The sequence below is a fragment of the Alosa sapidissima genome, chromosome 1, assembly GCF_018492685.1.
Source record: "Alosa sapidissima isolate fAloSap1 chromosome 1, fAloSap1.pri, whole genome shotgun sequence".
NCBI classification, from domain to species: Eukaryota; Metazoa; Chordata; class Actinopteri; order Clupeiformes; family Clupeidae; genus Alosa; species Alosa sapidissima.
Window position 1 is genome coordinate 26,099,375 of NC_055957.1, and position 18,476 is coordinate 26,117,850.

Here is an 18,476-nt window from a genome sequence, read left to right on the forward strand (position 1 = left end):
TTAGATCACCACATTAGTTTCGTTTTTAACGTAATTTATTTGTTAGATATCAGATAGTCTACTAGAGATTACAAATGCGCCCTTGTTCCAGACAGTGATAGCCACTCACAATTTGATGTAACGTCACTATACGAATCGGCAAACAGTAACGTTATGTTAATGTTACATAATCATGCAAGATGTTTCTGGCAATTCAACTAGCATGGCTAACTGCCGTCTGTCTTGCTAAGGCTAGCTAGAATCTAGCTATTTGTTTGACGTAACGATATATTTAACAGGAACGGTATTTTTACTGTGTTAAATGAAACGAAACTTCCTCTGTTCTGTCAGACATGGGACGTGATATTCTGCAGCTAAGGTTAATTACTAATAGAAGGTACCCTGACCACCCAGTATGTTTGAGATGAAAACGGCTAGTCAAATGAGGTGTAGCTAACGTTAAGCATAGCAAAATTGTTGTTTAGCGTTAGCAAGCATAGCAAGCTAGGACATGATATCCTGCCGGTTGGGGAACATTTACTTATCGATAGTTGGGTAGACTACGAACATAAACCTGCTTAAGGTTGATTCTTTCAACAGTTCATATCTTAACATGCGAATGTATGTCGAGGACTTGTAGATTTAACATGTACGCTATTGTGGAGTTTCAAGCCGCGACATTTTCCTGGATAACAACATTTCTCCGCCTGTTACACAAGCTAACGTTACTTACAAATAACGTTAGTGCTAGCTATTTAGCTGAGTTGTTGGGCTTTCTAGTTTACACACCTATTTTTAGCGATACAAAAATATGACGGCAAACGCTAGCTTATACTATAGGTATTTGATTTCAAACTGAGTGAACGAAACAGAAGGACATAATTAGGATGCGCTTGGTTATCAACACGTTAATGGTTAAGGTTTTATGTAAAACCAGATATTATCGTGTGCGGAGTCGGGATATCCAGATGGGGAGATCCTGTCTAGAGTATTCTGGTGCGCTGATGTTTCATGATTAGCCATTTCTTGGAAGTGTACATAGTATTTCACTGCTTTATAATGTTATGCTACACGTAATGTTATCACCTCTATCGAAGTATCACGTTGAAGATCGTCTCAAGACGTTTAGATGGTTTATGTTGTTGCTTTGTTTACTATCTTCTATCTGGTTCAAAACTTGCTGTGACGATGTGCCAGTAACTTCAACGAGAAAAGCCACTGGCCGGTCCTTTGTCCTTTAATGTAATACCAGACACGAGTAAATTTTATAGGGGGAAAAAGACCTTGATAAATTATTGAAAATATATGAGTAATATCGTTGTGTTCAACAGCACTGATTCACAGTATGATGTCATTTTATGTGATGTATTTTCCTTTGTCTTTCAGGTGTTTTGTGTCACACCATGTGATGACCATCCACAAATCGTCCGGCATTTAAAGGAATCTAATGGATAATTTTGATTCCAGTGGAATCTAATTTTCTTTCTTTGTAAAACAAACAGAAAAGGATACAAATCAGAGTCACTTGAGCCAACTTAGGCCATTCTCCTTGACTCAGACAAAAAAAAAATAATAGATACGATTTCCCCCCATTTTTTACATGTAGACCACTTCTGTTACAATGCCAGTGCAAGCCCCACAATGGACAGAATTTTTGTTGTGCCCAATATGTACACAAACATTCGAAGAGACTGTGCGGAGGCCCATCAGCCTGGGCTGTGGCCACACTGTCTGCAAGATGTGCCTGAACAAGCTGCACCGAAAAGCCTGTCCCTTCGATCAGACTGCTATCAATACAGACATCGAGCAGCTGCCAGTCAACTCGGCCCTTCTTCAACTGGTGGGGGGTCAGGTAGGTTGTGCCATACTAGGATTTCAATTAACTTGCTGCAGGTTGATATTAAGTATAAGTATATATACTCTTTTGATCCTGTGAGGGAAATTTGGTCTCTGCATTTATCCCAATCCGTGAATTAGTGAAACACACGGCTGCCCAAAGTAGGCCACGGCTGCCCAAAGAAAGTATTAGTGAAAGAAGTAAGAGCAATGATATTGTAGTTTGTGGCACCATGTAGTTTGTTCACTCGCCACCAACGTGTAAATGTTTTTTTCAGTCAGGTTAATGTAAAATCGTGGGAAGGGGCTGTGATATGGGGTTGTTTTTGTTGTTGAACCAAGAATGTTGCTGCTTTCACAGGTGCCAAAACTGCAGCCCGTGGCCCTTATTACTGACCCAGAAGACACCAAGCACTATGATGAGGCTCGCCAATGCGTTGAGGAACTGGCCCTCTACCTCAAACCCCTCAGCAGCATCAGAGGTAAGGACAGGAGGAGGCCTTTTGCATATAGACCAATTTCAGGTCCCTAACAACCGTCGTTAAGGACGAACTCGGAGGACAAGCAAACCCAGAGCCGTATAGCAATACATTGAGAGAAAGACGCAAGGTGCTTGAAAATTGTTAACTTTTGGCAGAGAAAAGCAGACGGAAATTCCCCTGTGTGGTACAGGAGACATTTCATATTTTTGTGATGTGTCCGTTCAAAGCTAAAAATGTTTAAAATGCCAATAAAGTAAGCAGGCCTAGGTGCTTGACCTTTGGATACGAAGCATGCATTATGAAGCTACGAAGTTATGCCACAAATGTTATCTTCATGCTCAAGAGGAAAAAGTCATGTAGGCTAAATAGCATAGGGTAGTGACGTTAACAAAGTGTTTTTTTTTTTTAAATCATATTCCTCAGCATATCATTTTAATAAGAGACTTATGATCCATGAGAACGGAGGCAAACGTTAGCCTACATTTCACGCAAATAACAATATGCAGGGTAGCCTAAAGTTAAAGTTGACACTCCATTTGAGTTGTTTGTTTTAAGAAAGAAGACATGGGCTTGCAAGTAATGTTATTGCATAGGCCTACTATAAGGTAGCCTAGCTTATAGCTAATCCGTCATAGGCTCCTGTCCTGTCAGTTAACATCCAGCACAATGCATTTTTTGCATTGTAACGTTATTTCAGTCAATCGTTCAATGTGTTGCCAGCATAGGCTACTTTATCAAAGTAATTATCCTCTGACTTCAGGGGGAAATGATTGTCCACCCCTGTCATTATTTACCCTTTGAGTAGGTAATGTTCTCACTAAATCTAAACTAATTGTTTCTGCAGTCGAAGCCCTAACGTTAACATTAGCTTAAGCCTAACCTAACTTTACAGTGACTGGCCACATGTTTAGCCTACCTTCCGTAAAATCCGTTGCTTTTTCATAGGTAAATCCGCTACACCTCTAGATGAAAACAATCCAGACTCGGCTACACCGAAATATTTCGGCAATATGTTTTTATTCTTCATCTTATATCAAGTTCAGCCAGCTTGTTTTCTATGCGCTGTCAGTGTAAATAACTAGTGCTTGTCCTCCGAGTTCGTTCTTGACTACGGTTGTTAGGGACCTGAAACTCAACAGTGACCGCCCACTCTGGTTATGGAAGTAAAAATCCCGTTCATTTTCTCTATTTAGAAGTTGTTTATAAGTCATAATATCATAACCATCAAAGAATTTCCAGTGATGTTTTTACCTAGCTTTCTATGTTACTGTGGCATAGGTTAATAACTTGGCTGCTTGATCTACCTTTCATTGAACAGGGTTCCCGCGGATCCAAAGGTAGATTTAACACTAGCTACGAAACAATGAAGCTATAAGCTACCCCCCAACTCTTTCACCAGCCACTATAGATATATAAAATGATTAAAATGTGCTATTGTCTAACTACTATCCATGATTAAAATGTGCTACTGTCCAACTTGATCTAACTATACTGTGTAGCCTACATAATCTGATTTTAATATGTACAGATATGTAGGCTATATTTAACATTTATTTTCTATTTGGTCTGTTATGAAATCATGCATTGACCCATTTAAGCACAGCTCAGTTTTAAGAAACTTAAATACATGCATGCTTAGCATTTTGTGAAAAGAAAACATTGACAAACTCTTAACCGTGAGCTGCCTGTATATTCTCTGATTCTAATAATTACAGATATCTAGGCGATGTAAGCACAGCTCAGTTTTAAGAAATGCTTATAGCCGAAAGACCATGTTGAATTTTGCTACAATTTATTTCAAAACCGGATTACTCTGGAACAGCTAACTATACACGGGAATGCATTACACTTTTGTGTTCGGTAAGGTCTGCTGATTATTCTGATATAGGCCTATGGTTTGTCATGTGTTGCGTGAAGAGTGTGTAGGCCTACGATATTCCACCGAGACGAATGGATGTGGGGATGGCGCAGAGAATAATTATTAAATCTCTTGAAGTTATTTTTCACGCAAACTGTTTATCACAGCAAATAGTGGCTAGCTAGCACCGTTTAAAAGCTGAGAAAAGTCTCTTTCATGTGACCCATGATGAGTAGCCTACTTCTCGAAGAGTTCAACAGAGAAGAATGGGTGAATTTGGACGCACTTCATATGCCTTATAGTGCGCCATGCTGCGCACTGGTAGTTATTATAGGTAACTTCAAATCAAAGCGATTTACCCTTATAGGCTGCACGTTGCAAGATCTGTACGAGATGATCCGCAGCACTGAAGTGAGATGATTTAACTCTTTGTGAAGCGCATGTGAGCACTTTTTTCCACATTTCAACCTGAATATTGGTGGGGACATTTCAGTCGTAATTTGACATTGGTGTGGACATGTCCTTCGGTCCCCACGCAAATCTACGCCCCTAAGCACTACATTACCCAATAGCATAAAGCAGTTTCTTTGATTGGAAGAGATCCCCGTTGCCATAGTAATGTTTGTTACTTAACTCTGCCTCAACCCTCTCCTGTTGTGTGTTCTGAACGGCGGATGAGGCAGTTTGAAGAAATGTGTGACAAACCCTTAAAAAAAAATCTCTCCTTGAAAGTTGAATTTGCTCAAATAGGGCCCTGTGAAATCCGTTTTTTATTATTTTCCAAGTTCCGTTTTATGTTTTCTCAAATTCCGTTTGTTTTTTTTGTTTTTTTGTAAAATTTAATTTTAGTTGTTTCAGATTTTTATTTTTATTTTTTACTTGTCTTCACTTATAAAAAGTCAATGACAGACACAATTCAGATTTTTAAATATTCAGCAAAGCCAATCATTCTAAATTCTCCAACATTTAGCCAAACATTCAACAAATCTCTGCGCAAAAACAATAGGGCCTAGTGCCTACATAACTTCAACTACATCACCATAACTAGGCTGCAAGTTTAGATAAAATAAAAGGGCACTTTGTAACTTAAAATGTCCCACTACTTAAAAGTAGCCTACTTTTTTGTAGATTCTTGTTTAGTTTTAAATATGTGTTGCTTTCTGGAGCATTTAGCCTACCATCTTTAGCACACATCTCCACTGAAGGATGGCTACATGATGGTAAGGCGCTTGGTGTTGCGCTCTCTCGACCAGTGAGAATCTATTGCAGCACTTTTTGAATGGTGGGTCTGCCCGTCTGCTTGAGGTTGCTGACATTCGTGTCTGGGAATGGGACTGCTTGCAATGTTTCAAGAAACTGACTTAGTGGTGTGTCATCTTCTGCACACATTTCAACAATCTTCCATAAACTCATGTCTTGCATCTACTGATTTTGTCACTGTCTCGGCTGGAGGGATTTGCCCGCAGTGGATTTAGCTTTGTTCTTAAGTTGCCCTTTTGATTTCTATGGTTGCTATACATGTGTATTTGCGCAATTATGTGTTGCAAACTAGTTGTTTTCAGACTCATAGTAGTCATTGGGGTATTGTTTAGCCCCGTTATCTAGCAATCAAGCAGTTTAGTGTTTTGCCACCGTTGTCGGGATTGCTTATTTTCTTTGTCACGCACCAATTAACAAACTCAACATACGTGAATATTCGAGACATAATTACTAGGCTACGTAACGCGTTCAACTAATGTCTTACGGTCACAGTTTAGGCAGAGACCTTATATGCTTTTTGTTTTAAAGTAAACTGAAATAAAAATGAATTTTTTTTTTTTATTTAATGCGTCAACGGAATATCTGCAAATTTCATGCAATTCCGTGTTCATTAGAGAATTCCGTTTTCATGTGTAGATTCCGTGATTCCGTCTGCGTTCTCCGCATCGCGGAAATCATAGGGCCCTACAATACAAACAGTAGGAAGTTAGTCAATCCAGTTTCCTTCAATTCAAGAGGAATCACGGTAAACTCTAATTAGGATGGAATACATTGGAAAAGATATAATTTGCAAGGGTTTATGGGATAAGTAGTTTCTTCACTCTGAAAATGAAATATTTACAGTCTACTACCTTTGCCTTTTTCATTTTTCTGGGGGTTTGTGCTCAAAATCAAATGTTTCAAATGATTCATCTCGTAGTTGGTCCAACATTAAAACTCTAGTTGAGGATTTTACAAAATGTCAATGGAGAAAATGAGAGAGAAATTTACTTCCTGACATGTATTGTCTGTTAATGTTTTCTATACATTACTATTACTTTCTGATATAATTGCTCTATGGGCCATAGGGGGGGCTTTTGTCACGATGAACATAATTTTGTTCTGATTTTTAATAACATGGGTCTAAATCTTCTACATTTATATTTTTTATTATCAACGGCTTTAAAAGTGATTTGTTGTGTTCCATTATACATGTCAGTTTTCCACTGCAGAGATGCTTGCATGTATGACTGCATGTATCACTACATGACTGCAGTGTTCTCTTTTTCACTTCTCGCCTTCTGTTCAGGGGTGGGTCTCAGTAATGCAGCCCAGAGCATGCTTAGCCGGCCCATGCAGCGGAAGCTGGTGACCCTGGTGCACTGTCAACTGGTGGAGGAGGAGGGCCGAGTCAGGGCCATGCGAGCAGCCCGTTCTCTGGGGGAGAGGACTGTAACGGAGCTCATACTCCAGCACCAGAACCCCCAGCAGCTCTCTTCCAACCTCTGGGCTGCTGTGCGTGCCCGTGGCTGTCAGTTCCTGGGCCCAGGTAATAACCATGTCGAAGAATTTCCAGTGGTGTTTTTACCTAGCTTTCTATGTTACTGTGGCATAGGTTAATAACTTGGCTGCTTGATCTACCTTTTATTGAACAGGGTTCCCGCGGATCCTTAAAAAGTCTTAAATACAACTTTCGGTTTTTAAGGCCTAAAAAAAGTCTGGAAAAAATTGTCTGGAATGTCTTGAATTTTCGAAAAGGAGGTATTACATTTGTGTAGGCTATGGGACCTCGAGCGAGTGCGAGAGAGCGAGTGAAATGTCTCCACCCGGAACGCAACTGTAGGCCTATAAGTGACTATAAGGCTACTGGAGGAAGTGGCAGATTGAAGTTGTTTTTCACGGGTGTCATTAAAGGTGTGAAAACGATAAGAATATGTAAAAATTGGCCTGACGTTTTCGTGGTGTAGCCGAGCCCTGAGAGATACGCAGGTAGCCGTGAGCGGTAGAGTGAGCGGAAGAAAGAGTAGGCCAGTTAGCGATAGGGTGGCCATACGTTCGGATTTAGGCCGGTCAGACATACGGATTTTAAAAGCCCTGTCCGGCACAGCAGGGCGGACGCTCATTTGTCCTCCTTTTTGGAGTTGCGTTGGGCTTAGAATCTTATTTGCTCGGACGCAGCATTGTTTCACAAACTATAGACACGAAGACTGCTGGTCAAATAATGCGCGGACCGGTGCTTCTGTCACTCGTCTGATAATTTGCTGGGCAATTTATGAAGGAACCACGGACCGACAGAAAAAGAAAACAAACGTTTTCGCAATCAGGAGAAAATGCATGTGAAGATCTGTTTGCTTCTCTCCAGCGTGTGTTACTGGCCTAGCCTAGCCTAAGTAAATATCTGTCTATAGCCTACCTGTAATATCTGTCTGCAGCTTGCTTGCCAGCCTTTCCCAGTACTTCGCAAGTGAAATATAACCGCTTTTTTTTATGTCGTGGACTACATAAAATGTTGGCTACATTAAAAAACGCATAATACGTGCGTGTTTGAGATGAAACCAGCAGTTTTTCAGCAGGAACATGCGAGGAGGACCTGTCTCTTAATTAATGGGATGGTTTCACTTTTCCCATACATTTTTTTTTTTTTTTTTTAAAACAAGTCAATGGTTTTACAATGTTTCAGTCAAGCTTTGGTTGGTTTAAATACAACTGGTGTGCAAAATTTAAAGTAGTGGATCAACTTTGATTTGCTGTGCTGCATATGGGACAATAGATGCACATAGTAAATTATATAAAGTAGGACTATTAAAATATTTAAATAGCTTAGTCTACCTTTTGAAAAAAATATTTTCCAGTCCAGTATACATGTTTGGCAAGTAGCCTAGGTTACTACAGAAAGATACAGGTGAAGTCTCAGCCAGTAGCACAACCAGATATGTACAGCCAGCTTTTAATAGCTGTGAAGGTAATTCATACACAATTATTGTCTTTCGCCAAAATATATTTGGAAACTTCTGTAGACATCTAAAATGGGGTGGGGGTTAAAATTAGTAGGAAAAAACTATTGCATAAAACAGTTTTAGGTTGTCGTAAGTATCTTTGCCGTGGTATAGTCTGAATTTTTCCATTTAGATGTCTTAAAAAGGTCTTTAAATTTGGACTTAGATAATGTGCAGATACCCTGATTGAAACTATTGAAATATGGAAATTGAAATATGCATTTACAGTTACATTTCTATTCAGGTTATTACAAGTGTTTACTGTGTATGCCATGTATTTTACCCCCCCCCCCCCCCCCCCAATTCCTAGTCATTCAGTATCAACCGAAGTGGCAGTGTTTTTAATGTCTTTATGTTCCACCACAGCCATGCAAGAGGAAGCCCTGAAGCTAGTTCTATTGGCGCTAGAGGATGGTTCAGCCCTTTCCAGGAAAGTTCTGGTTCTGTTTGTGGTCCAGAGACTGGAGCCCCGATTCCCCCAGGCCTCAAAGACCAGCATCGGTCATGTGGTTCAGCTGCTCTACAGAGCTTCCTGCTTTAAGGTGAAGCACCTTTAAAATATATGTTTTTACACTCTCAAAAATGGCTTACTGTAACTTGGAGGCCATGTTTGGACACACACTACTCACAAAAAGTCAAGGATATTTGGCTTTCGGGTGAAATTTCAGGATGAACCTAAAATCCATTATAACCTTTACAGATGAACTTAATGTGACCTTCTCTAAACTGTTGAAAGCTCAACAGAATTACTTTTCAGGCCTTGGTAATGGGACCCATTCATGATGTAGACAAGGTTTGAACAAAATCTGAGACAGTGCAGCAGCAACGTTATCTGATTTGACACAGAATGCCATACCATCTTTCCATGCCATGGCATGTACCCACATAGAGTGGAGATAGTTTTGCCTCACATGCATTTCTTTTTGAGCATCAGGATGGTGATCGTGAAGGTTGTTGCTGCTGCTCTAATGAAACCCTTCAGGTGTGAATGCTCTGAAGCCTCTGAAGTGCCTGTTTAGATGCACCAAGGGTATTGTTAATTAGGCCTCAGCCAAATGTTGTAGGTGGGATCCAGGAACAGGAGACGGGGATGGGATGTACTGATTTAGACTGCCATGTTCTGCCTCTGGATGGTGTGTGTTTGGAGGAGGGTTTTTGAAAATGTCTTGGGACTATGCAGTGCAACCCTCGCTCACCTGTGCCCCCTCCTCCAGGTTACAAAGCGTGATGAGGACTCGTCGCTAATGCAGTTGAAAGAGGAGTTCCGCACGTACGAGGCGCTGCGTCGTGAGCACGACTCTCAGATTGTGCAGATCGCCATGGAGGGGGGGCTGCGCATCGCCCCTGACCAGTGGTCCTCTTTGCTCTATGGGGACCAGTCCCACAAGTCCCACATGCAGTCCATCATCGACAAGGTGAGTTTGACAGTGGTCAGTCAGTGGTAGAATGGTTTTACTTCTTATTGTACTGCTAGAGTAACATAACATGCGACAGCTGAAACTAAATTCCTTGTCAACATCAGGGTACTTGGCCATTATTAAAGCTGATTCTGATGACCTCTCTTAATTATTTATTCACAGAGTTAGAGTTAGAACTCTTTAACACAGAGTTAGGCAATTACCTATGATCACAAACATTGTCCAGAGAGTGCATGGTATTGTTTTTGTTTTGCCTGGTGTCTCTCTAACGAGTTCTTCATTTTCTGTCCTTGCTTTGTGGTGCTGGCGTGTTAGTTGCAGACACCAGCGTCGTTTGCTCAGAGTGTGCAGGAGCTGACCATCGCTCTCCAGAGGACGGGCGACCCGGCCAACCTTAACCGGCTCAGACCTCATCTGGAGCTGTTGGCCAATATTGACCCCAGTCCAGGTATCAGCGCGCGCGCACACGCACACATACTCACACACACACAAACATTAGCATCAATTTATTTTTCTTATTTATAAAAATGTGTTTTTTCCAGGCAACATCAGTTGATTAATTTAATTAAAAAGCTGTTGCATTCAAGTTAATTCTGCAAACCTACCACCACAAATAGAATTAAATTCTGTGGGAAGCACTGTGATGGGTTGGCATACTTTTGAGCTCACTGGGCTACCTCAGGAATATCCTGATTTCTTCCAGTTGTGACCTCTTAAGGTTTTGCACAAACGTGTGGAGATTTTGTGTGCAGTGGGAGCCCTTTTCGGAAACCTTGTCATTATGTTAGTGATTGGCAGGAAATTGCATTGGCAGAAAATGTTAGGTATTGTCAGTCGGGCTGGATCATTTTGAGTTGATACTGAACCTTGTAAATCCCCCAGATGCCCCACCACCCACCTGGGAGCAGCTGGAAAAGGGCCTGGTTGCTGTGAAGACAGTCGTGCACGGCCTGGTGGACTTCATCCAGAATCACAGCAAGAAGGGAACGGATCAGCAACAGGTAGGCCCAGTTGGAATGGTGTGGCATGAACTTGGGTCTGTCCATATTCTTGTAGTTTGACCGCTGCAACAGGGTGATTCAAGTAAAAATAGAGTAAGCGAGAGTACTTTCTACTAAGCAAAAGATAAAATCATGACTGTCTTGGCTTTTGTCTGATGTGACCCTTTTGCGGTTGCCACACACACACACACACACTTACTCAGACGCACACACTGTGGTTATAGTGTACGTGTGTTAATTTGGGTTTCTTACTCTTTGAGTCTACAGTTTCCCTTTTGAGCTGAATGATTTGTTTTTTTGTGTGTGTGTCAGTCACACTCTCACTATGTGTAACTCGCTCTTGTCTCCTCTGCATTGCCTTATCTGCAGCCCCCACAGCACAGCAAGTATAAGACGTACATGTGCCGTGACATGAAGCAGAAAGGGGGCTGTCCCAGGGGAGCCAGCTGCACCTTCGCCCACTCACAGGAGGAGTTGGAGAAGTAAGCCCAGACCCAACACACACACTGCACAAAAAGCAGGAGGGAAATACACATTTCATTGTGTCATGTAAATTAATGAGCAGGAGAGAATGGCCACATTAAGTAAGGTTTCTAAACCTTTAGTCAACATTTGTCATACTTTGCCGCAAATTATGCTAATATATTTGCATTCCACTTCTGGACAGGTGACAGTCACCTGTCCAGAAGTGGAACTACCCTGTGTATTCTGGCAGCCCTTTTTGTCAGATGTAAGCAGGATGTAATCTTGCATTACTTTATTGCCCTGGATCCTGTTTTAATGTTTTCCATAACTCTTATTGGTATGCCATTTCTCTCAAAATGTTACTTGAAGTTTTACATGGAAAAAATACTTAATCAGGCAGTGTTATCAGCTCGTAGATCATGTAGGACTTTTGGTTACCGCAAATTGAAAGAGGCACTGAGTTCTTCTCTCCTCTTTTGCAGGTACCGGAAGATGAACAAGCGCTTGGCAGCTCGTCTCCCGGGCCCGGGTGTGTTGTTACCAGAGGATGGGGTGCCCCTGGAGGTGGTGACCCGCAAACCTTCCCCTCTCACCAACGGCATTGTTGCCGCCGGCTCTGGAGCGCAGATGCCACAGCTAGTCGCCCGCGGCGCTGACCCCACCTATGACCTCCTGCGGAAGCCCAAACTGGACTCCACGAGCATGAGCGCCCCAGGCTCCCCACCGGACTCGTAAGTCATGGGTTTCTGTCCTTCTCTCCCACATTTACAATATAGCAATACTGCTGGAGAACAGTAACCTGACTCTCGCCAGATGAATTTCGTTCCGCCTAGCTCCACTCATCCATCTGGAACCGATCCATTGGAATGGTGTTTCAGAAGGCTGGGCCTAATCAAAAAATGCTTGCATATGATTGAATAAGCCACTTGTCCGTCATCTATTGACGTGCTACTTCAACCACTCACATCGAAGCCAACCCGTGACGCTGATAACAGTCTCACAGTCGCTTCTACGCTATTTCACATCTATGAAACTCCCGCCCTGCGTCCTGATTGGCTCTACCATACAATCTCGTGCTGAAATCACACTCAATGGAAGAGGTCCCAGATGGATGCGAGTGAAGCTAGGCGGAGCTAAGCGGAACGAAATTCATCTGGCGAGAGTCAGGTTAGGTGAACAGTACCCATAAAGCATATAATCATATATTAGGGCAATTAATCAATTAATTAGATTTATGTCATTCAGGTCGATTTTATTTGAATGAAATGTTTTCGTTTTCACTTTAACTTATACCACCGACGCGCTCCCCTTGGTCTCCCGAAGTTCAGAGTGGGCACACCACTTCCCTGTTCCCATACACACAAACAACATGGCCGTGAACAGAGAGAGAGAGCTCACTCTCAGGAAAGACACAATGTCACAGTGGTGGAGTTGTTTGAAAATTGGTTAGGTTTTGCGGCGTCAGATCCAGAACAGACAAAGCCCACTGCAAAATGTGTTGCTACCAAAGATTTTGTTAAAAAAGAAGAAATCACTTATTTAAAATACTACTTTATCAGATCTAATATCGGGCCTTTATTTTGATAGACTTTATTCGTATGTCAGTCATTGCCATGGACATGCATGTAGATCAGGGAAGTGGGTGCCGTGACACATGCTCAGGGGTGCCTCAGAATGGTCCAAGGCTTGATAATTTATTGAGATATTTATTTTTTTAAATGTTTGGGAACCACTGACATAGATAGACAATGTTTATGAGACGGGTCATGTTAGACATCATTTTAGCGGTAAACACGAGTAGGCTACGACCTTGAATATTTGAAGTAGGATATGGATTCACTTAAACTGAGGACAAAATGGGACCAAGACCCCGATGTGTGGTGTGCAGTGAATTGCTGGCACATGAGCGCATGAAACCATCAAAACTAAAATGTCACATGGAAACCAAGCCCGCCTGTCAAAGACAAACCTGTCGAGTAGCCTACTTTGAAAGGTTATATCAGGAGTTGAAGACTTCACAAATGGTATTACCAAACATCAGCATGTTCCAAACAAATAGGCCGACAGGCACTTTGCGTGTCTTGTAGCTCATGTGTAGCTGTAGCTCACCATATCTGTTGTCTTGAACTTTACAAAAATCATGTCACGACTTGATGCGCATCATGGGAAATTGTGAGTTCCAAAGCCAGACCAGTTAAGAACCACTGTGCTACATGATCTAATTCAGTGGTCCTTAACTGGTCTGGCTTTGGGGCCCACAATTTCCCATTTTCATCAAGTCGTGACCCATATATATACAGAGGGTCCCCGTTAAAAATTGACACTTCATTCACGATAATGGTGATTCACGCAGCTGGGTGACATGTAAGTACAACTGCAGCCGCTTGGGGGCAGCATAGTCCGCTGTGGCGTTCAACGGTCGAACTGGACGGCGCATTCGACAGCAAGGGCTGTGATTGGCCGAGTTTTCAGTGCGTTTCTCTGTTTTTAGCAGCCCCTGCAACATGCTAATCCACTGTAGCCTAAGCTTTGTACATAATGTTAAACATAGTTTTGGATTCAGTGGCAAGATTTCTTGATTGTATAGTGCCTGTCTCTCAGTAATGTTTTAAAATGAGAGCTTCGTCAGCTGGCAGTAGGCTACTTAGTCGGTAGTCATGAGAAGTTCGCTTGCTAACAGAACATAAAAATGCTGCCCAGAAACCTTGTGAATAGTTCTGACACTAACGAGGTTGAAATATAGCCTTTGCCTACAGCATCTCCTTAACAGTAAAGTTAACAAAATGACAGCATTCATATGACAAAGGAAAACGAATCCAGTCACTCAAGACTGTGCCGCAGCCGTGGGGCAGAAGACGCTTGGTGGCCGTCCACAACGTTATAAACTTAACCTAAATAGTCGGCTGCTGTAAGCTACAATCGGATTTTATTGTATACCCCTGTTGTCTCAATGATGATAACATCTCATTTCCGACTATATTTCAAAGTGTGCCGTTCATTTGCATTATTAACATAACATCGTATTTTGTCATTTTTGGCGAAGACATGCATTCCGTTAGGGATATTGAACATATTTAACATTCTCTAACCATCGTGATTTCGAATTGGTGCAGTTGTCAGCACAAAAACACAAATTTTATTCTTTTGCTCTTTTGCATTGCTCTATGCTGTTCTATGGTGCTTTCTGCCTCTTGGTTGCGCACGCATGTTTTCGTGGCGTTTCATAGAAATCCATATATAATGAGCGCATAAAACGACTTGTTGACGTTTTGGGACATTAATCTACATGTAGGCTACGTTAAGCTTTAAGGATTGTATGTCCTTAATTTATTTATATAGGCCTATTTAGGCTACTTGCGCAAACCCTGGATACTTTTATTGCCACACAACAATATTGGTGGTATTTGTTACATTAGCTTCAAAAGGCACCGCTTCAGAAAGCTGCACTGCTTGTGAAAGAAGGGGGTGGGGGAGGGGAGCTTGCAGCCAAGTGTCGGAAAAATGCATAGCCTACAACACAGAACCCGCTTCTCGCATTAGTCACTGACAGTAGACACGCTTCCAGCCTAATGACTTTCACACATTTTGAATGATTTACAGCAGGGGTCTCAAACACCCGGCCCGCGTCCTGCCCAATTCCGGCCCGCGACGTATGACAAAATAATAATGTAATCCGGCCCTTGAGGCTATTAATTGCGACAAACAACGATACTGCTTAAAATAGACGATAGATCCAGGTACGGTGACAAATCTCATTTGTAGGCCTACTCTACTCTTCAAACCCAAAATCGCTGCGCAAAGTTTTCAGGAAATACTTGTATTACACGCGAGAAACAGAAAGACGTGCATATGTAATGACGCGGAAGCGATGCAGGCCATAGTGTTGCAGAAATTGAAGCAGAAATTAAGCAGAAATAGGCCTACACCAAATGTTGAAAAACGTTCACGTGTCATGAAGTCTTAGGTAAGCTATGTTATTCACCTATTCTAATTCTGAAGAAGAATATCCTTTTGGAGATTATGATCGATCGTCTATGACAGTGATAGTCACGGTGCGTCTCTGAATGGAGGTGCGTGTATACAACGGTGTCCACTAAGCATACCATGCTTGTTTCGACCCTCTGCCCAACATAGCTTGGAGGTTGCAGTGGTAATCGTGATAATAGTGTCCGTAATGGATGTGGTACAGACAGCAGGGCTAGTAGAAATAGGGTTCTAAAGAACTACAAAGTCACCCGCAATATGATGCGAACTTCTGGGTACTGCAGAAAATATTTCTTAACTTCAAAAACTCAGTGTCTAAAACTCGGTGTCAGGCCATCCTTAAAAATATTTGTGTTTGCAGTAACAGCCAAAAAAAATTAAAAATGGGTCGGTAGGTAGGTCAATATTTTTTTTTTTTTTCAAGATTCAAAGTAAAAAAAAAAGTACAATTTTGGTCATGGTGATTACGTAGGAATGAATATACACAAATGTGTATATCGTGACGTAACTGACTGGGTCTTCAACCCGTGCCTTCAGGCGCACCATTGCAAACCTCATTCTGATGCAGGTTATATAGACCAGCCTTTCTCAAACTTCTTTGACCTGAGGCCCGGTTATGGCAGACTTTTGGGTCATAAGGCTCATCTACATGTACCCAGAAAGAAGGCTACAATAGCTCTTGGCCACGTTATATTGAAATTTGACTATACAATACTCAATGCTATACAGTGTATTATACAGTCTCTGCTCTGTTTCTAAGGAAGTTCCAAAAAACAACGTCGTTCTATTAAGTTTCGTTAAATAAATAAATAGCCTTCCAACAGGTTGAAGCGGAGCTTTGATACCAACGTTATCGATTAGTTTCAGTTTCTCTCGCGCAGACGCGCATTGAATGAATGCTCATACCACCACTTAATTGTAGGGCTCCATGTTTAATGACATCGATAGCAGAAACGTTTGTTTTCTTTTTTCGTCGATCCGCGGTTTCTTGATCAACTGCGCAGCAAATTATCAGATGAAGCACCGGGCCTAATTTCACTCCACGACTCCGCGGACCAGCAGTCTCCATGTTGCGGACCCATATTTTGAGAAATGCTGAATAGACCACAACCAATTTCAATACTCCGACACGGTCACCGTTAGACTAGGGGGAGAAGGGATGAGAAAAGATCTGGCCACAGTTCTTCCAGAACTTCGTGCCAAGTAAAAGCGTTATCAGTTTGTGTGAATGAAACGAAGCGTAGGCCATAGTGTGACATGCGTAAAACCAATGGTGTAGAGATGACGCCACAGGTTGTTTTTTTTTAAGTGAGCCACGTTTGCATGTAGGCAATTTATATTCACAATACTTGGGCCTACTAAAAGAAATATTATTTTATTGCATTTGTATTTGTTGTTTAGAGTAAAAAAAACAATCGGTCGGTATTAACGCAAGTTTACAACCGGCAAGTCGGTCGGACTAAAAGGGGAAAAAAATAAATATTTGGGTCGGTTCTAAATTGACAGGGTCGGTCGGGTTACGGCAAACGAAAATATTTTTAAGGATGGCCCCATTCAGACTCAACCCTCTTGACGTTTGGTGATTAATTGACAGCTGTTTTGGGACACGTTAAACTTTCTTTATAATGAGCGCATAAAACGACTTGTTGTTTGGGACATTAAGCTACGTTAAGCTTTTTCACGTTAAGGATTGTATGTCCTTAATTTATTTATATATTTAGGCTACTTGCGCAAACCCTGGATACTTGTATTGCCACACAACAATATTGGTGGTATTTGTTACATTAGCTTCAAAAGGCACCGCTTCAGAAAGCTGCACTGCTTGTGAAAGAAGGGGGTGGGGGAGGGGAGCTTGCAGCCAATTCGGAAAAATGCATAGCCTACAACACAGAACCCGCTTCTCGCATTAGTCACTGACAGTAGACACGCTTCCAGCCTAATGACTTTCACACATTTTGAATGTCTTTCTATAGGCTAAGCATATAATGGAGATAGAGTAGAAAACTGGATTTAACTAAACAAATGTAACTAAGTAAACTGATTGTTTACTCTACAGTAGGCTATGTTCCCCCCTCTCAGGCTGTACAGGCCTATTGAAAGTAGGCTAATGAGCTCAATAGACACGTTAGCGCTTCCATTAGGAAACTTTCGTTGCAGACTTTCACAACTGATTGTTTAGCCTACAGTAGCCTACTGTAGGCCTACTCTACAGTAGCCTAGGCTATAGGTTATGTTCCCCCTCTCAGGCTGTACAGTAGGCCTATTGAAAGTAGACTAATGAGCTTAGACACATTAGCGCTTCCAGCCTAATGACTTTCACACATGAATGATTTACAGTAGACACATTAGCGCTCCACGCAGTGGCGTAACTAGGCCTAGTAGGTGCAGCAAGTGCAGTCGCACCAGGGCCTATGACCTCCGTCGCTACCCCCGCAATGCAATTGCTGGAAAATTCTATACCGGTCCTTTCTGACTACCTGCGTGCCTTTGACCAGGCCAAGGCTACAGCGCAGACACTCGCAAATAAATGGGGGTTCAGAGTACATTTGAAAATGTGAAGAGTGAAGCGTCACTTTGACGAACTATCGGAAGATAAACGCTTAACCGATGCAGAGAGATACTTAAAAGTGCAGGTATTTAATGCAACTCTGGACATCATAATCAGTCAGCTCTCCCAAAGATGTGCAAGCATGCGGGAAACTTGTTATGTGGTTGAGTATTTACGTCCTATGATCCTTCAACTCGCCGGTGATGATGAACTGCTTGAAAAGGCAGTACGTTTGTCAGACCATTATAGCATGGACATTGCACCGACATTCCCAACACAACTCCTCTCATTTAGGTCTTGCTTTAAAGCAGAGATTTCACAGAAGTCATCTATTTTTCAACTTGCCAAAAGGCTGGTGGTAGATTATGACAGTGTAACATCCACATTCGGGGAAGTGTGTACTGCTCTCATGTTGTTTCTACATTGCCTATGACTGTGGCAACAGCTGAGCGATCTTTTTCCAAATGTTCAACAATTGCTGGTGTACAGGCTATAATCAATTAGCTAAATCATTTGTCCAGCTGTTTAAACATTTTTTCGTGTTACATTCAAACGCAAAAGGTGCTTTGATATATTTTGTTTAAACGTTGGCAAGCAGGCATGCTGCGGTTGCAATGAATGAGGATAATTGGTTTTATCTGCGGTGTTATTTTTTGCATTTTGAATATGA

General features: G+C 41.8%; 1 protein-coding gene across 4 annotated transcripts in view; it reads left to right on the top strand.

Annotated features, from left to right (window-relative positions):
- The window catches only part of rc3h1b (ring finger and CCCH-type domains 1b), a 33,479-nt gene that overhangs the window by 777 nt on the left and 14,226 nt on the right, over positions 1–18,476 (top strand). For all 4 annotated transcript variants that reach the window (XM_042111480.1, XM_042111488.1, XM_042111478.1 and 1 more), the window contains exons 2-10: positions 1,366–1,831; positions 2,177–2,297; positions 6,704–6,943; positions 8,757–8,932; positions 9,605–9,805; positions 10,124–10,256; positions 10,691–10,809; positions 11,179–11,291; positions 11,757–12,005. In XM_042111480.1, the coding sequence (XP_041967414.1) occupies positions 1,601–1,831; positions 2,177–2,297; positions 6,704–6,943; positions 8,757–8,932; positions 9,605–9,805; positions 10,124–10,256; positions 10,691–10,809; positions 11,179–11,291; positions 11,757–12,005 (1,583 nt within the window). In that variant the 5' untranslated portion in view covers positions 1,366–1,600. The remainder of the gene's footprint in view (positions 1–1,365; positions 1,832–2,176; positions 2,298–6,703; positions 6,944–8,756; positions 8,933–9,604; positions 9,806–10,123; positions 10,257–10,690; positions 10,810–11,178; positions 11,292–11,756; positions 12,006–18,476) is intronic.